Source organism: Arvicanthis niloticus, chromosome 2, assembly GCF_011762505.2.
Source record: "Arvicanthis niloticus isolate mArvNil1 chromosome 2, mArvNil1.pat.X, whole genome shotgun sequence".
NCBI lineage: Eukaryota > Metazoa > Chordata > Mammalia > Rodentia > Muridae > Arvicanthis > Arvicanthis niloticus.
In genome coordinates, this window is record NC_047659.1 from 50202959 (window position 1) to 50225528 (window position 22570).

A 22570-nucleotide genomic window follows, 5' to 3' on the forward strand; every position below is an offset into this window, starting at 1 on the left:
TGCTCCCACATGCTCTCGTAGAAAGAGAAATGCTTCTGACATGCTGCAGTCCACGAGGCCTCTTTACTAAGAAAGAGGTTTTAAAATGAAAAAAAGAAAGAAAGAGAGAGAGAGAGAGAGAGAGAGAGAGAGAGAGAAAGAAAGAAAGAAAGAAAGAAAGAAAGAAAGGAACGGTTTACCCTGCTCTTCACTCCGTTGATAGCTCTGGAGGCCGAAAAGGGGAAGCTTTTAAGGGCCGAGGGTTCTCCCCTTGGGAGGCAGGCTAGGGAGGCAGGCTAGGGAGGCTTCCTGGATGCGAGCTAGTGGAGGAGAAATCCAGAATCGTTGTAAATATTCATGTCTGGTGGTGGGGGAGGGAGGTGTGCCCCATCACTGGCCTCTCCCAGCTGCATCCACTCCCCTCAGTGGTAGTCGGGGGCACAGCGCCTGTCCAACAGTCTTTGGACAAAGGTGATCTTCCCACATTTTTTTTTTTTTGTTGTTGTTGTTGTTGTTTTCCAGTCTCCACTTAAGTCTTTTCGGTAGGCTCTGCAGAGAAGAGACTGGCTCTGGGTGTTTTCCCCACCTCCCCTGCTTTTCTCTTCCTTCGTTTCGTAAAAGAGCATAAATAATTAAAGTTTGGCAGGGAGGAAAAGCTTTCTTGCAGAACTGTAGTGGTAATAAATGAAATGACTCAGAATCCCTTCCCCAGTCAGCTTTTACGAGAGCTGCCAGACAGTGTCTGTTCACGTTCTCCAGATACCAGGGGCGCCCTGACAAAGTTAAGGTCAAGTTAGTGTCTTATCTTGGGTGGCTCAAAATTACCGCATCGCGTCTACGCGCTGCGCAGAAAGCTATCGTTCTCGGAGCTGCTGGCCAAGCCCCGAAGGTCGTGTGTGCTCCCTGTGTTTCCAGTAGGACCGCATAAGCAAGGACAAGGACACACGCTCGGGTCTTCACGGTAGGTTCTCTAGCGGAACGCGCGGGTCCAGGGGCTGTGGATTTTCGTGTTTTTGGGGGGTGATGACCAAAGCAGAGAGCTGGGGCTTAAGAGCAAAGCGGGTTGGGCCAACGATGAATGCTGTGGGTGTTCTGTGGGGGCGACTTGCACGCTAAGGCATGGAGGGGGCCCCATCGCCCCTTACCCTATGTGCTAGCGCGCTGCTGCAGATGGCGCACCCTCCCCTGCCAAAGCGCGGCTCCTGCCGGAGCTGCCGTCGCCATGTCGTTGAACTTGAATGGGTTCCTCCTTTCCATTTCCCGTTTCGGCAGCCAGCAGACTTCACTTTAGGGGCGACGGTCTGTCTTACAACCCACTCGGTGGGGTGAGCAGAGAGAAGGTGGGGGGATTGTTTTGCATCCCAAGACATGCAAAGATTGAGCCCCCCCTTCCCCCCCACCCCGCCGCTGCCTTCCGTCCTGAACGACCCCAGGAACACTGTGCTGTGTCTGGGGAGCCATTTTAGGAGACAGATCCAGGGGCGTCGACCAGGGTTCAGAAAGGGAGAGGCTTGGGACTGAGATGGAGATAGGGAGGCAGATAAAAACACAGTGTGTGTCGGATTCTGGGCTAGCAGAATGGAGTCAACAGGAATCTGGGTGGGGGGTGGAAGATGCAGGGAGGGGTCACATAGGATGGGCATTTAGGTGGGAGAGATCTTGGTGAGCTCCAGCCATCACTGCCACAGACCTGTTTGCGCAGTTTTGGGGGGAGGGAAGCAGACATGGGCGAGGGCGGAGGAAAGAGAGGAATGGAGAAAGGAGGGAGGAGAAGAGGAAGGGGCGACGGCTAGAAAATAGATATTAACTCAGAACACCCGCCTTTTCTCTTAAGTCGGCTCCATTCGCAGAGAGCACAGGACCCGAACTGCAGCGACCTGGGGAACGGGAGGGAACCAGCACGTAAACAGAGCTGCCTAACCAGAGCATAGCGCTGAAGCCAAGGCCTCTGGGCTGATCTTCCTGGGCATAGGAATACTGAGAAAGGAGGCAGACTGATGCCTTTGGTTCTGGGATTTGGAATTTAGAGAGAGACTAAGGCCTGGTAAGCTGAAGGTGAGAGCCCAGGCCTCTTCTGGACCCCAGGCCCGAGAGGATTGCCAAAAGAGACTGAGGCTTTGGAGCAAGTGGCTGGGGGCCCAGAAAAGTCTACCTCAGAGTCAGGTGGTGCAGATAGACCCCCGCGGGTAGCCAGACGCTATTGAGGGCCCCTAGAGAACCAACCAATCTCTCTGGAAGATGCTATGACCATCAAATTCAAGGGCTCCAGAGGAGTTTGGGGGATATGCCACAAGATTGCTCAGGCCTTAGTGGAGCTCCAACACAGTGAAAGCCCTAAGGGACTTGAACACAGAAGACGGTGAGGAAGGCCAACGCACAAGGGGTTTGTCTGTGGGCGGTGAGTAGGGCCCTTATTCTGTGAGAGTGGGACTTATCTTCCTTTTGTTCTTCAGACCCTCGAGCTTTGAGGAAAGCCAGAAAGCCGGGACCTCCGGGTTTCCACGCTGGCTGAGTAGAGAGAGAGAGAGAGAGAGAGAGAGAGAGAGAGAGACTGAGAAAGACTGGAGAAAGGAGAGAAAGAGGGACGGAGGCCAGGAAAGGAAGAGAGAAAGACAGGAGAGGAATGAGGAGTAAGCAAAGAAAAGAGGTCCAGGAGAAGAGGGGAAAAACCTGGAAGAGAAAGGGCCGAATGGGCACCGAGGCCCACGGCAAGCCTAGCTCCTGGGAGTCGTTTTTTCCGGGGTCTGCACTCTGGTCCCTGGTGTCAGAACCCAAGAGAGCCAAATCCCTACCAGCCGGAACGCACTCCGCAGAGAAATATGTAAATCAGGGCTCCCTGCGCCCTAGAGAGTGTCGCAATTACGCCCCTTGAACAAGAAGCAACAAGCTCCCAGCCGGTGAGCTACAGAGGGTGGCTGTATCGCGGGGGAGGGAGCGGCTGCAGGAAAGGTGGGGGTGGGAACCTCACACTCTCACACCTAGTCCTCAGTGCCAGGGCCGGGGCTCCCCCCACCGCTCTCGGCTGCTCTCCCTTCCCCCTTCCTCCCCCTCCTTCTCCCTCCCTCCTCCTCCCCTCCGGCCTAGGTCCGGGTACTTAAAGCAGCGCGGGCGGGCTAAGGCGGGCGGGCGGCCCAGTCCGGTGGCGGCAGATGCGCCCAGCGGTGGCAGCCGCCGGCGGCGCGCAGGTGACCGGCCTGCAGCGCAGCCTGGTCAGGGAGTGCCCTGGGAGAGCTGGCGGGAGCTGGAGGCCGATCCGCCCCCAGCGTGCGCGCGTCTCGGCGCCAGGAGCCGTCCCGGGGCGTGTTGGCTAGCGCTGATATAGATATAAGGACATTTCTCTCCATGGCGTCACGTGACATAATTACCACCAGAATCAATCAAGATGAATTGCACGTCAGCGCCCGGTGGGGATTTTTGCTTAGTTGATCCTGGCCCAAGCCTCTTGTGCAATCGATGGCTCAGGTTGGAGGCGCGGGGAGCGGCCCGAGGCTTGCCGGCGTGCACGCCGCGCAGCCATGAACGACTTTGACGAGTGCGGCCCCAGCGCAGCCAGCATGTACCTGCCGGGCTGCGCTTACTACGTGGCCCCGTCGGACTTCGCCAGCAAGCCGTCGTTCCTCTCGCAGCCGTCCTCGTGCCAGATGACTTTCCCCTACTCGTCCAACCTGGCGCCGCACGTCCAGCCCGTGCGGGAGGTGGCCTTTCGCGACTACGGCCTGGAGCGCGCCAAGTGGCCATACCGCGGTGGCGGCGGCGGCGGCGCGGGGGGCGGCGGCGGTGGCGGTCCCGGCGGGGGCGGCGGCGGCTCCGGGGGCTACGCTCCCTACTACGCCGCGGCGGCGGCGGCAGCGGCGGCGGCAGCGGCTGCCGAGGAGGCGGCCATGCAGCGAGATCTGCTCCCGCCCGCCGGCCGCCGGCCAGACGTGCTCTTCAAGGCTCCTGAGCCGGTGTGCGGCGCTCCCGGGGCACCGCACGGTCCCCCGGCCGCCGCCTCTAACTTCTACAGCGCCGTGGGTCGCAACGGCATCCTGCCCCAGGGCTTTGATCAGTTCTACGAGGCGGCGCCGGGACCCCCCTTCGCCGGCCCGCAGCCCCAGCCTGCTCCCGTGCCGCCGCAGCCCGAGGGCGCCGCTGACAAGGGCGACCCCAAGCCTGGGGCTGGTGGCGGCGGGGGCAGTCCCTGCGCCAAGGCGACTCCGGGCCCGGAGCCCAAGGGGGCGGCGGAAGGCGGCGGCGGTGAAGGCGAGGGCCCCCCGGGGGAGGCGGGGGCCGAAAAGAGCGGCGGCACAGGTAGGTAGGCGCGGGGCGCGGGCCGAGGGGCTGGCCCGGGGCGGTGGAGGGGGGGCGGCGGGGACCTCCCTCTGCTTGCGCCGTTTTATGTGCTACTTTATAAGCATTCGAGGGGGTTTATACATCCTATAAGATTTCCCGGGTCGTTGTAAAGCGTGTTTATGATAGGAAACCAATTTAGGTGGGCTTAAGGTAGACTTCGAAGACGACATTAATCGCTTTCCCTCTATTTGGGTGGGGGTGGGTGAGTTGAGGACCTTAGAGGAGGGAAGGACATTTGGAGCTAGTTGGTGAGTGGCAACACGAGAGCTTCCTGCCTTTCAGGGAGGAGGTAGGTGATCTTCTGCACTGGACTTAACCTAAACCTCTGGCTGGCGCTCAGCTCAGAGTTGAGCAGATGCCCCTGTGGACGCGCTCCTGTCTCTCTCCTTCCTTTCACGGTCCAGTTCAGAGCCCCTGGCTTGCCATCCTTCTTCCTATCTCAGTGCCAGCGTCTCTGTCGCTCTCTCTCTCTCTCTCTCTCTCTCTCTCTCTCTCTCTCTCTCTCTCTCTCTCTCTGTGTGTGTGTGTGGTGTGTCTCCAGGCGTGAACACATGTTCACGCCCGCACTCTCCTGTGCCCGCCCATATATCATCCCCCGCGACGCAGGCAGGGCCTTTCAACGGCGGCAAGGGACGTCCCTAACTGGGCCAAAGCCTGGCCCTAGCTAGCTCAGTGGCCAGAGCGGGTGGGGGCAAGCAGTAGCCTCTCTCACCCCTTGGTTTCTTTTCCTTGCAGTGGCCCCCCAGAGATCCCGGAAAAAGCGCTGTCCCTACACCAAGTACCAGATCCGCGAACTGGAACGCGAGTTTTTCTTTAATGTATACATAAACAAAGAGAAAAGACTCCAACTCTCTCGGATGCTCAACCTCACTGACCGGCAAGTCAAAATCTGGTTCCAGAATCGCAGGATGAAAGAAAAGAAACTGAACAGGGACCGTCTGCAGTATTTCACTGGAAACCCCTTATTTTGAGAGCTCCAGGATGTATCCCCTCCCCAGAGCCCCACTCACCCACACTTCTCCCCACCAGCCTGCCCTCCGCAGGCCCAATGTCCTTGGGTTCAATGACGCCTCTTCTCTGTGGAACTTCACGATTCCTTCTCACGTTCAACTCGGGACCTCCCAGCGACCACTACAGCCTGAGGAAGAGGCCCGGAACTTGGCTGAGCGGATCCTAATAAGGGGAACATGGTAAATGCAAACATCCCTTTACAATTTTACCGCCAATGTGCTGTTGTTCCTCTTCTCGCTCTCTCCGAGTCCTCATGGACGCGGCGAGATCTGTAGGGAGTTAGGCCATGGGGCTAGAAGGAGCTGGTGTTTTGTTTTGAGTTTAAGAAATTCCTTTCTTTCCCTTCAGTGAACACAGATTATTTAAACTCTGGGAAATGTACCTTTGGGCATGAGTCACTGTCTTTTTGTGTGTGAATAAATGGTTTCTAGCAAAATGGAGGTTACAGCTTCAATACACTGCATGAATTTTACTGTTTGAAGAAGTTTAGTGGCTAATCAGGCTGTCTTAGTGACCAGAACCCCCTTCCCCATGTAACTGAAAGCCCGCTGGGACACTTTTTAATCTCACCATAATAGGAATTGGTCCTTCACACCCCCTGTAGGCTACACTGGCTCTAAAAAAAAATCACCACGTTAGTGTTACATTTCTGAATTGATGATGATGTGATCCAGCAATGCTGGTTGTCTCCCCCCCTCCACCTCCTCCCCCCCAATGAGATTGAAGCAGTAGAAATCTAAAAGAAAATTCTCACCCCACCCCCACCCCTAGTCTAATGAACTTGGAATTTTTGGAAAGACAAAACAAATTTTAAAATTAATTAGAAGATCCAAATGATCTCTTAGCATGGTGACAAGGAGCCAGATTTCCTTAAGAAGAAGGGGGGAAAGCCTCCATGGGAGGCCGGGAAAATTTGTTAAGAGGAAGGTAATAGGTACAGGACCTGGGGTCTTTCTGGTGTCATAGTGAGCATGAAGCAGGGACTGCGAGCCCCCCTCACTGGACTAAGGCCAGGGGCTGCAAAACTGCTTCTCACCACATTCATCGCTTTAAGTTAAAGAATGTGGTGAGGGCTGCAGTGCCCTTTATGTCACAGGACCAAGCCAGGCTGTTTACAAAACCTTGAACTGTCTAGACAACACCATAAAACCCAAAGTTCTAAACAGCTTAATTGGGTTATATTATACACCTTCTGGTGGGCCCAAAAGAGATTTCCGCAATGTGCAATAAACTGGAGACGTGAGAAAACCTCCTCTTGATCTGACAAGAGTGAAGTGGATCTTATGACTCTTAACCTCTCAGAAGCCCAAAGTCTAAAAATTAATCCATAAGATGCCCAGCGCCTCATGCCTCTCCTGAGGAAGTATGCTTTTTAAAATATGATTTTTTTAAATTGTCAAAGCTTTTGGGGGATAAAGAAAAACATAAGTGCATAAGTGTATGCCTTTGAACTTCCAAAATGTCAAGGTCATCACCTTTAACCTCTCTGAATAATTAGGCGCCTTAAAGTTCTTCTGTGATTTCCAACCACCACCCAGTCTCATAATACAGGCTCACACCCCCAGACCCACACACATATTTATGACCATACAGAATCATACTAGGGGTTCGCCATAAATCTAAGAAAATTTCTAATTTCAGGATCAATAACCATAATTTCCCTCCAAAGATTTGAGTAATTTAATAGCAACTGACTTCTTAGGAAAGAAAAACACTTGTTAGATCAAAATGCCTATTAACTATTACTAGAGCTAGGGTGTGCTGACAATTTGGGAAGATGTTAGAAAGAGTTTTTCTTTGCTGTAATGAAGAACTGCCGTTTTAAAAACGACGTTTGAGAGAGTAAATTTTGATTAGGTGTACATTATCCCTAGCATTTGAAAGCAATTTGCCACCCTGCTAAATAAACTCTGGCACTATAAAATATAGAACAAAATAAAATATATTTATATTGTTTCATAAACCCATTTCTAAATCTTCGGTAAGGGATAAGATAGAAGCAAAGCAGACAATCTAAGTATTTCACTCAGAAAGAGATTTTTTTGTTTAGAATTCTGGGCATTGGTTTACATATAAATTCCCTAATAATATGACCTTCGTGGGATCATGCTATTTGTTTGAAACAAACCATAAAACTGGTTTGTTTCTTTAGCTTTATCTTTCTTTTTTCTTCTTCTTCTTTTAACTGAGTCTAAATATACAAGCTGTGTGCCAGCAAGCATACTCCAGGCAAACGAGAAGGAAAAAAAAAAAAGAAGAAGAAGAAGAAAAAAAAACTACTTTCCGTTTGCAAGAACTTCTACAGCCACACGAGGGCGCGCTCTCGTTCCAGAAACCTTATTTGCCAAGAGGCTGCGGTACCTTTTTTTTTTTTTCCAATCCTAGATTCTAATAAGGAATCTTGGCCCGCCCGTTAGAAACAGGCAGTAGTTAAGGTGTTTGCTATTTGCTTGTCTCAGCCAGCCATGAGTTTGAGAAGTTGTAGAGAGACAGAGGCAACTAGTCTTCTGAAACAGGAAATCCCCCTAATCGTTGTCTCCTTAAAGCCGCTGTGAAAAATACCTTGGTATATAACCTGATGGTGTCAAGAAGATATTTTTAAAAAGACAAATAGCTGTGGTTTGAAATACGTCGTAGCCATTGAGAGTTAATTAAATTAGGGAAATCTATTTTCATGTTGGTTTGAGTGTGGAGAGCGATGACAAACTTAGGACCCCTTCCCATTTCCCCCAAACCGCACGGGTCTTGTGAGCTTTCAGATGGCTGGCATGATTAAACGGCTTTTGTTTAAAACAGATTAGGGCGTTGGCAACTTAGCTGAGCGTGTACTTAGGGGGAAAAAAATGAAACTCCATGAGGACCGTGGGCGTCGTTGTGGGCTGAGGATTCCAATCCATGCACGGCTTGGTGCTACTCCTGGCTACCCCAAGGGCAGAGAGGGCTAGAAATTGGGGTGCGGGTGCCAGACTGGACCGATGCGGCTACTGAAGATAGTAGACTCTTTGTGAGGGCGTTTATATTTTAAAGTGTCGTCAATGGAAATGCATTTGAAGTAACAGGCCACTGTACTTGACAGAATCCGGGCCACCTTTCCTAGCTGCCTGCTGACCTTGAGGTGCGCAGTTTGCTTTGGACACTGGCTCTTACAAACAGTTAAAATTGATCCTGTGATTGCACTGCTCCTGCAAATTCTCGGACACTGGGGAATGTCTATGTCCCCTTCGCTTGCATCCTTGCCCGCGGTCCACAAGTGTGAAGAAAGGGCTCTAAGGGAGGATGGCGGCTCCCTCTCCCTTTCACCCCTATGTTCCTTGTTAGGAGCCTGCAACCCCTGAAATTTCCACTGACCTCTGTCTCCCTCCCTCCATCCGCTGGACCTCTGGCTCTAGGGTTTTCTTGTCTGCTAGTTCTCCCGGTTTCCCGGAGCTGGCTTTGGCTTGCGGGAGGCTGGGGCGCCATGACTCCCCGGCTAGGCGACAGAGAGAGGCGTGGGTGTTCCCCGCGCGGATGCCCGGCTCTGCCTGTCTTGCTGCCGGACGGCTTTGCTCTTGTAAAGCGACCTTTCTCAGGGCCTAACCTCGGTTTCAGTCTAATGGGGTGAGACCCCCCTCCCCAAATGTCGTTGTGTTCCTTTGTAGGCGGCTCCATCGACCGCGCATCTGGCTGTGCGGGGGCCCCTTGGCCTTGGCTGGCAGCCGCCGGCGGACCACCGCTGCTGCTCGGTCCAGTGTTATTCTTCCCGGCCGCGTTCGCCCAATGTGGTCCTGATATGGGCCAGGGGATGGAATCAGGGACTTCATGGGCTGAAAATCTCCCCTTCTTGGGGCCGGCTAGAGTGCATGGGGCTCCTTGACGGCCACGGATTCTGAGGCGCTAAGTTCTCAGATTCTGAAGTAGGAAGGAGTCTTTTGTGTCTGTATACAGAGAGGCTCGGCCCTTCTCCATCTCTTTCGCTTATCTCTGTAGATCCCTTACCGAGTCCGTAGTAGTCTCCCATTTGTCCCTTCCTTTCCAATTGCTGCCATAGTGCGCAGTGCAACCCAGACGGGCGCCCTGGGGAGGCAGCTTTTAATTTGTCTCTATCCACTCTATGTCCAAAGAGTGACAAAATCCAGTGTCAGCTTACTGCTCTAATTCAGGGAGACTCTAGGAGACCATAGGTCTTCTTAGGCCCTGAACCTCTACCCTACCCTCCGGAAGAAGACAAGAGAGTGAAGATGCAAGCCATATTATTATTATTATTATTATTATTATTATTATTATTATCACCATTATCGTCATCATCATTATCATCATCACAAATGGTAATTTCTTACTAAGGCGACCTTTTTATTTTTTTTCCTCTGGAAAAAAATTGCCAGGGAGACAGGCGTCTTGGTACAAATATGGGTATCCATCTCTTTTATGATGCAATATTGACTTATTATTAATATTAACTGCTCTAAAAGATCTAAAGAAGACTTAAAAAAACACTAGCCACTACATTAAACACTCTAAGCAAAATAAAAGTTGGCCTTTAAAGCTACTGCCTTTCCCTTCAGTTTGCTTTGTGTCCGATCTAAGATCTGAAGACACATTTTCTGTTCTCCTTTACAGAATTTTCATTTTGCTCAAGTTTTAAATCCTAGAAATTTAACATATTGACAGTTTTGGCCCCGAGGAATCAGTCTGAAAGCAGAAATTCGAAAGAGAAAAAGATTAGAATTTTGAGAGAATAGATTACATTTTTTAAATTGGCAAACACATTTCCCCCCCTGCCTTTGAGTGAAGGTCTATTTAAACCCCAATCTAATACGAGGTGACTTTGAGCTTGAAGCCATGGGGCTCTGAAACAGAAAGACCCACACAGAGAGAAGGCAGCGCTTGCCTCTCTTACTTCACTGAAGACTTACCAGCTCAGTAAGGAATTGCTTGTTTTTAGACTGGGTGTTTTCTTCCTGTATAAATAAAGATTATGAAAGGGCATTTGATGGGCATAAAATTCCTGATTAGATCGAACAGCTCTGCATTGCTTGGGATTAGGAAAATTTGGCAGTGGAAATCTGGGCAGCTCTCCTGGCCCGAGATGCAAGGCAACACAATGCTAAAACGCCAGGCTGGCGTCAGGGCGACTGCCGAGAGCAGTGCAGCGGGCACTTTGTTCAGCTCTGGTCATATTTAGCTGTAGCTCAGAATTTGATCGCCACAATGTAAAAGGGGAAATTTTGAGGTGCTAATCATCGACTGTTAGGTTTGATCAAGATCTTAGCAACTTAGGGACAAAAGTTATTTTTTCCCCTATGCCTTACTTAACACCCCATACCCCCTCCCCAGCTTAAAAATAGCCACCCCTGTAGAAAGGTAATGTTTAAATCTCGGGCTCCACCACCGGGGTGCAGCAGCCAGAGCAGTTAGAGGCGCCAGGCTTTAACCTGACAATGATGTTGTATTTGAACAGCTGCGTAAAGGTTTAAAAGGTCTGTCTCATTGCCACCGTGGAGTTTTTTAAAAGGGGTTATTGTTTGGGCGAGGGCACTGAGAGGAGACTAGCCAATCGGTCCCAAGGCCGAAAATAACCTCCAAGCCTGTTTTCATCAGGCCAGGAGAAATTCCTTTAGGGGAAGGAGGGGGACAAAGGACTTTGCTGGTGTGTGTGTGAAATGTTTTTGTGAAGGAGCAACTAGGTCCCCAAGAACGCTGAGGGCTCCTTAAAGAGCATCGAACCCCGCAGAAATGTTCTGTTGAGGCGGAAAACAGATTTATCCACAAGTTCAGTCGCTGGGCCTGAAATCCAAGGCCAGCCCATTCCTGGACGAATGTGGGAGAAGGGAACACAGATGTCTTCTCCGACTGGGAGCTGGTTCACGGTCACAGTTTCCGGGTCCGTTTTACTTTCTTGACTGCCAGGAAAGGGACCCGGAAGGCCGAAGGACGGCTCCCCCACACTGGCAGGGCCTCTGGTCCAGGGCAAGTCTTTGGAAATCAAGGTTAAAGCTCCCTGCTGCTGTCCTAAGGCCCCGGGCTTCCGCAAGGCGGCTCGCCGCCTGCAACCAGAGAAGAAAGGAGGAAGTTGTTCAAGTTTCTCATAAAACTCTGAGTTTCCACGGTGGTTGTGGCAGTGGTTGTTCTTTAATGAGCCGGACCACAACCTCAGACCATATCCTCTTTATAAAACTTTCCCTCACCAGAGCAAACGGAAGACTAAGACTCTCCCGTCTTACTCCCTTTCTTGTCCAAACAAAACCTTGTCAAAGAATTTTAGGGATTGTCCAAAACTATAAAATTTAACTTCTGACAAAACTATAGCTTTTAATATTTGACGATTTGTGTTAAAACAAAAATTGACCTTCTTGGTTAGTAGCGAAGGGGGAAAATCAATAGTATAATTTTCAATAATTCATAAAGCGAACGCCATTATGCTAAATCTTAACTATTAATCTTATCCTTTACAAAGTCTCGATTGATTTGTTAATAAAATATCTTCCCGTTTGTGGCAACAGCGGGTATAACTCTTTAAAAACCTTCAGAAGCAAGAAAATTACCAAGTAGCCCAAGAATGTAGATGAGAATTTTATTGATCGCCCTGATTCTTCTTAATATGTATTAATAAATTCCACAACCCTTTGTACCTTGCACTTGTCAGAAACCAATGCTTTTACAAAATCCATAAAAGGAAAACGTATTTTTCTTTGCAGAAGATCTAAATGACACGTTTGCTTTGCTCTCTCCATTTCTTTTTTCCTGGCCCGGTTTTCTAAAACTTGTGGAGTCCGGAGGGTCAGAGTTTTCCCTTTTCTTTTGAAAAAAAAAAAATTTCTTTTCCGCTTCCTTTCTCTCTGCCCTGTGTTATCAGGGGAAGGAAATCTGGCTTTAGCTGTCTCTGGGAGCCAGAGAGACGCTTTCTAGGATAGGGAATGGCTGGCGAAGGATTATCTTCAGGCTAGGAAGCTCCCAGCGGCCGGCCCTCAAAGGTCAGGGTGTGGTTACTCTCAGAGTCGAGGCTCCAGGAGCTCTTGGGTGCCGACCCCAGCCCCCTAGTTCTGGCAGAAGGATCTAAGGAGAGGGTAGCTACGGGCTGGAACCATCAACCGAGCTTCGGGTTTGCCCAGCTGCGTGGTGGCCTCTCGACCCTCGCGGCCCTATTCGCCAGTGCTTCCCCAACACCTTGGTCCAATCTTTGCACTGGAGATTTTCACACACACACACACCCCTTTGAAACTCTAGGGAGGGATGTTTCCGAACTAGAGGAATCGGACTCACCTTCCTGGCTGCCCAATACTAAATTAACCAGCCCGCGTCCCTATCCCTTCCTTGGAACCGGCCCTCTTGGGCGCCTTCTGCCTGGGTATGTACAGGGAAAGCGCTTCTGTGAGCAGGCACCACAGCGCTCTGACTTCCCTCAGTGCGCGTGTCCTCCCGGAGGCCCCTGGAATCAAGCCTTTCCTTCCGCTGGCGGGACCCGGTGGCTGGGTGGGGGACTCGAGTGGGGCAGGCAGGCCGGCCAAACAAGCCCCGGGAGACAGGCTGGCCGGCAGCAGAGCTCTGGGCCGGTCGTCTCCAGCGCGCACTATCACAGGCGCTTAGTAGATGTCGCTGTTGTCCGTGCTTACGCGGCCGGCCGGCCGGGCTGTGGAACACGTGACCTGCAAGGAGGCTGCGGCTCAAGGCCATTTTCAAATCTCATTGGCTTGGTTGTCATGTGGTCGGCAGAGGCATCCACAATTACACCGGGAATGTTTTCCTAGCGATGTCAGCCTACAAAGGACACAATCTCTCTTCTTCAAATTCCTCCCCAAAATGTCCTTTCCCAACAGCTCTCCTGCTGCTAATACTTTTTTAGTAGATTCCTTGATCAGTGCCTGCAGGAGTGACAGTTTTTATTCGAGCAGCGGCAGCATGTACATGCCACCACCTAGCGCAGACATGGGGACCTATGGAATGCAAACCTGTGGACTGCTCCCGTCTCTGGCCAAAAGAGAAGTGAACCACCAAAATATGGGTATGAATGTACATCCTTATATACCTCAAGTAGACAGTTGGACAGACCCGAACAGATCTTGTCGAATAGAGCAACCTGTTACACAGCAAGTCCCCACTTGCTCATTCACCGCCAACATTAAAGAAGAATCCAATTGCTGCATGTATTCTGATAAGCGCAACAAACTCATTTCTGCCGAGGTCCCTTCGTACCAGAGGCTGGTCCCCGAGTCTTGTCCTGTTGAGAACCCCGAGGTTCCTGTCCCTGGATATTTTAGACTGAGTCAGACCTACGCCACCGGGAAAACCCAAGAGTACAATAACAGTCCCGAAGGCAGCTCTACTGTCATGCTCCAGCTCAACCCTCGTGGCGCGGCCAAGCCGCAGCTCTCGGCTGCCCAGCTGCAGATGGAAAAGAAGATGAACGAAACCGCGAGCGGCCAGGAGCCCACTAAAGTCTCCCAAGTGGAGAGCCCCGAGGCCAAAGGCGGCCTTCCAGAAGAGAGGAGCTGCCTGGCTGAGGTCTCCGTGTCCAGTCCTGAAGTGCAGGAGAAGGAAAGCAAAGGTCGGTATGAACAGAGTTGCCACCCCAGCGGGGCGTGCAGTCTGGTAAAACCTCGAAAAGGGAGCTCTCGGGTGCCCAGAGCGGGGGGCCCGGGCCGCGGAGCCCAGAGCCCAACTCCGCAGGTGCTGCTCCACCCGGCTTTTAGAAGGGAGACCCCAGCCTTGAGAGGGTCCCGGCTTCTCTCCCGCTGCTCCGGCCAGACCTGGCCCCACGCTGATGGCGCCTGGGCAGAGGAGAGGCTTGCCGGGTTTATCAGTCTTGAGCCAGATCCGAAATACAACAAAAGAGCTAAAAGGAGACCAGCCGCTTGTAAACAGGGCTCCAGTGCCCGCTTTTCTTTGGCTCAGATTTGCAGCCCTAGTTTTGCCTTGAACCCAGGGATCATTTTAAGGTAGCCCAAGACACCGTGTTTGTGTTCAAGGATTTGCACCCCGCATCCTGCGATCTAAGAGGGGAAAGAAATGGTTTGGCCTGTCGGTGCTTGGGTGGGGAAGCAGAGGACTTCTTGCCTTTACAAAGATAGGTAACCTTGGCTTTGTCTGGGGAAAGTGCCGCAGGCTTTGCAATCTTCTACAAAGAGGGCAAAGGCGGAGGAGGGGCAGAACGGATCTGCATTGCCCACCTAGGGCTGGGGTAATGCAAAGAACCAGGGATATGGGTTTCTAAGGAGAAATCTTGAGCCCCCACCCCCATTTCTGCAGTCTGTTCCTCAGTGTCTACCGGTGAGCCACAGAGTTACATTTCTGGAGGAAGGCTTTTGTATGAGAGCAAAGAAAAATTGAGGAAATTCTGGGGGAGGGGGGAAGGGGGAACTGTAACAATGCCCGGTCAGGGTGGAGAAGGTATCCTTGCTTCCTGGGTTATCTCTTGAAACAGCCTGGGTCTCAATAAACATGGTTGTGGATCTCTCCTTGTCTGCCTAGGAGGGGTGGGTAAGAAGCGGCGTCGGACTTGGGGCCTTGGAGCAGCAGGGAGATTGGTAGATGAAGCAAGCTATGGTTCTTTCTGGTGGGCTGACGGCTTAGAATGGTTTTTTGGGGGGAAGAGAATCCTGTAAAGTTTGCTATTATAGTCACATTTTGTGCAAGCCAGAAAGTTGTGTAGCAGAGGGAGAGAGAGAGAATATGAAGAGGCAGCCCTGACACAGAATATCCTTTCATTCATCCTGTTAAGTATTTAGTTCTAAACGGGTACCAATTTACAATCCCCTTCATGCCCACCTTTGTAAGTAATGTTTAATACCAGCATTGTCAAAAGCAGCCTGTCTGGCAGCAGGGTCATGGCCAAGGGTATATTTGAATGGACTGAGAGAAAAAAAAATTCTTGATTTTTTTTCTTCTCCCTTTAATTTTGTTAGAGGAAATCAAGTCTGATACTCCAACCAGCAATTGGCTCACTGCAAAGAGTGGCAGAAAGAAGAGGTGCCCTTACACTAAGCACCAAACGCTGGAATTAGAAAAAGAGTTCTTGTTCAATATGTACCTCACCCGCGAGCGCCGCCTAGAGATCAGTAAGAGCGTTAACCTCACCGACAGGCAGGTCAAGATTTGGTTTCAAAACCGCCGAATGAAACTCAAGAAGATGAGCCGAGAGAATCGAATCCGAGAACTGACCGCCAACCTCACCTTTTCTTAGGTCTGAGGCCCATGTGAGGCCAGGATCCAAGAGGGGGCACCGAGTTCCAGGCCTGAGTGCTGGAGGACTGGGAAGGCGGAAACAAAACCTTCATTGCTCTTTGGTTTTTTGTTTTGTTTTGTTCTGTTCTGTTTTCCTGCTAGAATGTGACTTTGGGGTCATTCTGTTCGTGCTGCAAGTGATCTGTAATCCCTATGAGTATACATATATATATTAAAAAAACTTAGCACGTGTAATTTATTTTTTTTTCATCGTAATGCAGGGTAACTATTACTGCGCATTTTCATTTGGGTCTTAACTTATTGGAACTGTAGAACATTCATCTAACCATATCCACTCATCCACCCATCTATCCAGCCAGCAATGTGACTTCTCCATGTTTTTCCTAACATAAAAGTTCTCTGTGTGTGGTTAGCCCATGAACTCATGGCATTTTGAAAACATCCAGTATTTAAAAAACAAAAATCCTATATCTATATATATTTCAAAAGATTAAGAAAACCCACAAGCTTTGGGGGGAGGGGGACTTCGAAAAGCACATTACAATGTATCTTTTCACAATGAACTTAGCAATTGTCCTTGGTGAAATGGAGTATTGATGACTTATGCCTTGTAGCCTTTCCTTGTGGTGCATCTGTGGTTTGGTAGAAGTACAAGAGCAACCTGTGCTTTTCTGTGCATGTTCTGGTCGCATGTGTAATGCAATAAACTCTGGAAATGAGTTTGTTCTCTCTGCTTTCTGAAATGGAAATACGTTTTGGTGGAGAGGAAAGCCTTTGGGGAGGGTCTTTTCTGACTAAACTGCTCTTCCGGGGCAGCTGAGTAGGGGAGTGGGGGGGGGGGTGTAGGAGGAAGGAGATGGGAGGAGAAAAGATGGAGAAGACCTAGGGTGCTCGAATATGGCAATGAGGGGATGAGAAGAGTTTATCATTCAGCCTGGGAGTTCAGTCTTCATAACTGGGAAGACTGTTCTCCCCTCTCCCACCCTCTAATCTTATTAATATAATTGCATTCTCCCCTTTATATATTAATATAATTGCATTCTCCCCTCTACCCGGAGCCTGGTAAGTAAGCCTATCCTCTATGCCGGCTTTTGCCTTCAGTTCCCATTTGAGTGCTTTCTTCTCTTTGGTTTTGGTTTTATGTTATTTTTAATGTTTTCAGTGAGCTCTTGGTGACTTCTGGCTGGGGAATCCATCTTCAGGGGCTAGGTTGAAACTAGTATTGCACACCTGGAACCTGCCTGGCCTCGGTTGCAAGAACAAGCAACAGCCTAGCATGGCACTGGATCCAATTGTGCCCCCTCACCCCCTTTCTCTTTCCCACCCGCCCCAAGCTCAAGACAACCAGACCCAGCGAAGCCAAGGTTGGGTGAGTTTTCTCATTTTACTTTACCTTGGTTCCTTTCTGAAAAGGATTAGTATTCAGCCATTGCTTTTGAGTGGCCCACATTAACTATTTAAAAGAAAAAAAATGGAAATATTCCCCCAGTCAAATCTCTCGTTATTTAATTACAAAATGCTCATTGCAGTCACTGTGCCTGAGCTGTCAGGTGACTGAAAGCATTTACAAGTGACCACGAGTTTCCAACAAGTCTGTCCAATGGACCTTTTATACACATGGATTGGAAAACTCAAACCAGCTTCTGTAGAATCCCTACCGTTGATCTCACATTCATCTAGTGATGCCAGGAAAGGGGGAAGAGCTTCTTGTGGGAAGAGGTAACTGAACTCTTTGCCCCAGGTCTGGCCTGTGGTTTAAACCCATCTTCAAAGAATTTCACAAAACAGGATTTTTTTCTCTTTTAAACACAGGCCCCTTTCCTCCCAAGAATGATCCATTTAGTCTCTCTGAGCTTCAGAGCCCCCATCCAGACAGTCTTTAGGATGCTCGGTATATATATATATATATATTTAAACTTCCACTCCCAAACCCCAAATCCTTCTAAATTCCAAATTGCCCAATTGCCCCTTTAGGGGCGTATTTTCTGAGGCTAGCGCAGAGAGAGAGAGAGAGAGAGAGAGAGAGAGAGAGAGAGAGAGAGAGAGAGAGAGAGGTGTCTGACTCAATTCTAGCTTGAGAGGACTGAAATAAATTTGCCCCTGACTTACCTTGGATGGGCAAAAGAAGTAGAGTAAATTTAACCTCTGCGTTTCTCCCAGCGATGTGGGGAGCGCCATTAGTTGCTGATAGGGGAAACCCTGTGCTACAGGAAAAGGGCAGGCCCCCTGAAACAAAATCAGAAAGCCATTCGCAAAGGCAATCAATCAGGCCCTAAGTAGCCATTTACCCCCTTTCTCTCCGGGGCTAGAGGTGGGCTGGGAGCCCTCCAAGGGTGCTCTGGGCAACTTATAGAGCGAGGAATATGCCCTCTCAGCCGCTGCTGGCGAGCGGCTTTTGTCTCGGCTCCCAGCCAGGCTTTGCACCATGGATTTGGGAGTGACAATGGGCATTTCTCTCAGATTCAAGGCTGCCTGGCCTTACCTCTCAAGGCAAGTGGGGAAAACTGGGAAGGGGGTGGATCAAGGACCTATTCTTTCGTCTGGATTTTGAAGACATCTTCAGAATCCGTTTGCTGGCCTCTCAGTATGAAAAAAAGCATGCAGCGACCCTACCCTCAGAGATGCGGTTCCTGCAGGCCTCACCGAGTCAGGGCTAACCCGGCTAGTGAGAACCGCCCCATTGGCCTTTGGGTTCCCCCACTCTGTGGCATGTTTTCTTACAGGGCCATTCCAGAAGGATGGAAAAGGATGAGGCACCATGGCCATCACTGTCGGCTCCTTTGGACTCCAATGCTCACCACCCATCCGAGGGCAGAGAGACACCCCTTGGAGGCCGCCCCTTGGAAGCCATGCTAAGCTGGACCAGGCCCGGGAGTCCAGTTGACCCAGCACACCCCTTAGGCCTCGGGGCGTGTGCCTAGCCTCACGTCGAGGGTGTACATGTGGCTGCCCAGGGAGTGTGTGAGTGTGGTAGAGGGAGGGGGCCCTCCGAGCTGCTCCATCCGTCCGTTTTATTAGGGACACATTAATCTATAATCAAATACACCTCATAAAATTTTTATTGAAAGGCATAATATCATTACAGAGGTCTTCCACCTGTTTTAAACAACACGCCAAGCTGTGAGAGAGCGTGTGTGGGTATGTGTGGGGAGGGGTGGGTTTAGGTAAGAAAAGAGGTGAGGGGAGAACGACTCCCCTTGGGCGACAGGGGGCTGCCCTTAAAGGCCCGCCTGCCTGGGGCAGCACCGGCCTGGGGAGCCTCTAACTACTCCGGGCTTTGGATAATCGCCTAGGTGTGCCTTAGAAGCCAGGCCCACAGCTCAGAGCCCAGGAGTCGGAGAGCCAGAGTCCGGGTGGAGATCGCAGGACCCACAGAGGCAAGAAGAGGTGAACAAATAGTCCCCAGCGCCTCCTGCGGCCGCTGTTAGGCCTGTGGTCGCCGCCGCCACCAGGGCTGGCTGAGCCGGGCCAGGCCGGGCTGGTGCGTGGACCCGGTCCTGGCAGCTCTAACTGCAACGCTCCTGTTGATGATGATGATTTTTTTTTAAAATCACAGCAGCCCCCAGTTTAGCGGACTGATTTACTCCGGGTATTGGTAAATATGATCACGTGGGCCGCGCGACCAATGGTGGTGGCTGCAGCCTGCGAACTAGTCGGCGGCTCGGGCGCGGGCGAGGAGCCGCTCGGCGGTGGGCAGTGTAACCTTGGGTGGGAGCGCGCGGCGCCTCAACATGTCGTCCAGTGGCACCCTCAGCAACTACTACGTGGACTCGCTCATAGGCCATGAGGGCGACGAGGTGTTCGCCACGCGCTTTGGACCACCGGGGCCGGGGACACAGGGCCGGCCCGCAGGTGTGGCCGATGGCTCTGCTGCCGCCGCCGAGTTCGCCTCGTGTAGTTTTGCCCCCAAATCGTCCGTGTTCTCTGCCTCGTGGTCCGCGGTGGCCGCCCAACCCCCGGCGGCGGCGACGATGAGCGGCCTGTACCACCCGTACGTGTCCCCGCCGCCCCTGGCCGCCGCCGAGCCGGGCCGCTACGTACGCTCCTGGATGGAGCCGCTGCCCGGCTTCCCCGGTGGCGCGGGCGGTGGCGGTGGCGGTGGCAGTGGTGGCGGCGGTGGCGGAGGCCCGGGTCCCGTTCCCAGCCCCGGCGGCCCAGCCAACGGGCGCCACTACGGAATTAAGCCTGAAACCGGAGCGGCTCCGGCCTCCGCTGCAGCCTCCACCTCCTCCTCCACCTCCTCGTCCTCCTCCTCCAAAAGGACTGAGTGCTCCGCGGCCCGCGAGTCCCAGGGGAGCGGCGGCCCAGAATTCCCATGCAACTCGTTCCTGCGGGACAAGGCGGCAGCAGCGGCGTCAGGGAACGGGCCCGGGGTGGGAATCGGGACCGGGCCTGGGGCGGGAGGCTCGTCCGAGCCCTCTGCTTGCAGCGATCACCCGAGCCCGGGCTGCCCGCTGAAGGAGGAGGAGAAGCAGCCGCCGCAGCCGCCGCAGCAGCAACTTGACCCAAGTAAGTGCAAAAGAAATTGCCCCCTGATTTATTGCTGAAACCTGTAAGGCTCGAATGTGCAAAACTGATAGTTTTACTAACCTATAAAAACGTCTAGACGCCTACCCAAGCCTAGGCGAGCAACACGTATCCATAAAAAAGCTTCCCATAACCACCTACCTTGGGCGCGCGGTTTGTACGGTAAACAGAGCGCGGGCATTAAGGCTTTTTATGATAATTCCCCCAAGTTGTGAAAAGCGTCCATCCTTGGTGAAATTAATTTAACGACCTCTCTTCCCCACCCTGTCATCTCTCCCTTCCTCCCCTCCGCCCCTCGCTCCCTGGTCTGCAAACCCCCCTCTTCCTAGACAACCCTGCAGCGAACTGGATCCACGCTCGCTCCACCCGGAAAAAGCGCTGTCCCTACACCAAATACCAGACGCTAGAGCTGGAGAAGGAATTCCTCTTCAACATGTACCTCACCCGGGACCGGCGCTACGAGGTGGCCAGGATTCTGAACCTTACAGAGAGACAAGTCAAAATCTGGTTCCAGAACCGTAGGATGAAAATGAAAAAGATGAGCAAAGAGAAATGTCCCAAAGGAGACTGACCCAGTGCGGGCCTGGCCTGCGGCTCTCAGAAAGCAGCGGGTTTTGGTTTTTGTTGTTGTTGTTTTCTTTGTGGGTGCTTGATTCAGAAACTCTGCAGCAACTCGGACTTTCTTCTTTTTTAGGTAGAAGTGACTGTGTGGTTGGTCTCTGTGAGTTATTTGGGGGGACACTGTATTTGCTCGCATATGTATTGGAGAAACCAAGTGGCTTTGAAGTCTTGTCCTCTCCCATTCCCTCCCCTTCCCACTCCCTAGATTCCTTAGGAAACGCTATATTTTGTGAGTGCACGCAGGCTTGATGAAGCCCTATCCTGTGTAAATGTCCCTCATGTTTCTGAAAAGTGCTGTAGTTTAGTCTCATCCTATCCAGCCTCCCAAACAGGGCCAACTATCTAATTCCGAGAATCTAAAGGAAGAGAGTAACTGTGGATACCCCTACTCCTGCTCTCCCAACCAAAACCCAGCTCAGCTGCTCACAGCAGGAAAACCCCTGTCCTTGGGGAGTCCGCGGACTGACTTCCAGAGAGGCCTACTGAGTAGCCCAGGGCCCTGGGGCACGAGGTTGGGATGGGGTGGGCTGAGGCTTAGTCCTCAGTGCACCAGGGAAGCTACTTTCTCCCCGGGAGGGCTGGGCTCCCTTGGGCAGCCTCGGGAGGTGGCCCTCCATATTCTTGCCTGAGGACCAGTTGTAAATGTTACCGCTTCCAACAAATAAATGCTGATCTGAACAAATGCAGCCCAGCCGCTGGCCCTAAATGTTGTGTGACTGCTCTCTGTGTCTTTGCAAAATAACATAATCCTCAGACTGTCTCATCCCTGAAAAGGGACACATTGCTAAAGGTTGGAGGCTCTAGCACTTGGAGGGTCTCTGAGGCGCCTTGAAGCTTCCCATTGTGTAAGCACACCTGGCCAAAGAGCATAGTTTTTGAAGGTGACTTGGCACTTCCACTATCCTGCAGCCAGGGCCACAATGAACTCCCCGCCTTAGGCCCCGGGTGAACCTTTCTGCAGGGCCACCGGCGCCACGAATCAGGCATCCTTTTGCTAAGGCTTTGACACACCGTATCTCTGGCTTACTTCTATCCTGGAGAAGCAGCCGCCAACCCTCATCTCCAAACAAGGGAAATGGCACTCTGGAGTAACTCCCCCAGGCCTGCGAGGCTGGCTGGCTCCAGGAGGTCCTAGCCGGTTGGGCAGTGAGCTTCCACCCCTCCCCACCAAAGCCCCAAAGTGACCTTAGTGGATCAAAATGGTCAAGGCTCTCCTGCCCATACCCTTATCCTGCCGCCCATTCCCTCCAACCAGCTTCTGTGTATGTTTAGCCCCCAGCTTGGCCCTCTGAGGCCGCTTTGAGAGGCTAAAATGAAGGTCATTGTGAGGGTTCAGGCGAATCACTGGCGTTGTAGGCCCTAGAGGAGGCCGCGGCGCCAGGCAGCCTGGGTTAGGCGGAAGGGGGGGGGGAGTGATGGTAGAGATCTTGGGGATCCTGATGAAAGAGGGGGACTCCAAGAAAAAGCAGATGGGGGCTGGGAGGGAAAGCCAAGGCCCAGATCCGGCCGAAGGTGCTGCATCCTCCGCCCCTTAGGCCAGGCGGATACCTACAGCTCTTTGAAAACAGGAAGAGCCAAGGTGTCATAAAGCCATCGAGCCGGCGAGACGTCTGGAGGTAATGAGTTTACGACAGCCCAGGCGCTTCGCTTTGAAACCATCTCATTTTGATGTTTGTGGGAGGAAAGAAAAAAAATGCAGACAAAACTGGGTCTTAAAATCTGGACAATAAAATATAAACAAGACCTGGACCAAGAAGGAAAGGGCTTGGAAGCCCCCCAGTGAGGTGTGGGCATCCAGAAAATAAAAATGAGAGGTGATATATTTCGAATTTTTAAAATGGGGCGAACGCTAGAGGTAGTCTGTGGCTCTGTAATATTTTGACTGTGGCCGTGATCTGTCTGGTTCTTTTAATAATGAAAATAAGACAATAATGACACTCTG

At 51.7% G+C, this 22570-nt stretch overlaps 3 protein-coding genes across 4 annotated transcripts; all 3 read left to right on the plus strand.

Annotated features, from left to right (window-relative positions):
• Positions 1–472: 472 nt before the first annotated feature.
• Hoxd11 (homeobox D11) lies at positions 473–6017 on the plus strand. 2 transcript variants are annotated; one of them, XR_013108648.1, is made up of 2 exons: positions 473–940; positions 5047–5191. XR_013108648.1 is itself a non-coding variant. In XM_034496532.2 (2 exons), the coding sequence occupies exons 1-2, from the start codon at positions 3495–3497 to the stop codon at positions 5280–5282; spliced, it is 1011 nt and encodes a 336-aa protein (XP_034352423.1). In that variant the 5' UTR covers positions 958–3494; the 3' UTR covers positions 5283–6017. The 2 variants fall into 2 exon arrangements, 1 of the variants encoding a protein (XP_034352423.1); XM_034496532.2 differs by lacking the exon at positions 473–940 and adding an exon at positions 958–4269 and having other exon boundaries at positions 5047–6017.
• A 3637-nt stretch (positions 6018–9654) lies between these two features.
• Positions 9655–16283, plus strand: Hoxd10 (homeobox D10). The gene is made up of 2 exons (XM_034496036.2): positions 9655–13843; positions 15201–16283. Exons 1-2 carry the CDS (start codon positions 12889–12891, stop codon positions 15476–15478), a joined length of 1233 nt encoding a protein of 410 aa, XP_034351927.2. The 5' UTR covers positions 9655–12888; the 3' UTR covers positions 15479–16283.
• A 71-nt stretch (positions 16284–16354) lies between these two features.
• Positions 16355–21321, plus strand: Hoxd9 (homeobox D9). Its single transcript, XM_034496313.2, has 2 exons — positions 16355–19989; positions 20337–21321. The coding sequence occupies exons 1-2, from the start codon at positions 19212–19214 to the stop codon at positions 20576–20578; spliced, it is 1020 nt and encodes a 339-aa protein (XP_034352204.1). The 5' UTR covers positions 16355–19211; the 3' UTR covers positions 20579–21321.
• Positions 21322–22570: the final 1249 nt, after the last annotated feature.

Excerpts from the sequence above, each read along its gene's own strand:
- Hoxd10 (XM_034496036.2), top strand. The coding sequence starts at position 12,889 with ATGTCGCTGTTGTCCGTGCTTACGCGGCCGGCCGGCCGGGCTGTGGAA. Across the intron at positions 13,844-15,200 it reads GCAGGAGAAGGAAAGCAAAG|AGGAAATCAAGTCTGATACT; the intron begins GTCGGTATGAAC and ends TAATTTTGTTAG.
- Hoxd11 (XM_034496532.2), top strand. The coding sequence starts at position 3,495 with ATGAACGACTTTGACGAGTGCGGCCCCAGCGCAGCCAGCATGTACCTG. Across the intron at positions 4,270-5,046 it reads CGAAAAGAGCGGCGGCACAG|TGGCCCCCCAGAGATCCCGG; the intron begins GTAGGTAGGCGC and ends TTTTCCTTGCAG.
- Hoxd9 (XM_034496313.2), top strand. The coding sequence starts at position 19,212 with ATGTCGTCCAGTGGCACCCTCAGCAACTACTACGTGGACTCGCTCATA. Across the intron at positions 19,990-20,336 it reads GCAGCAGCAACTTGACCCAA|ACAACCCTGCAGCGAACTGG; the intron begins GTAAGTGCAAAA and ends CCCTCTTCCTAG.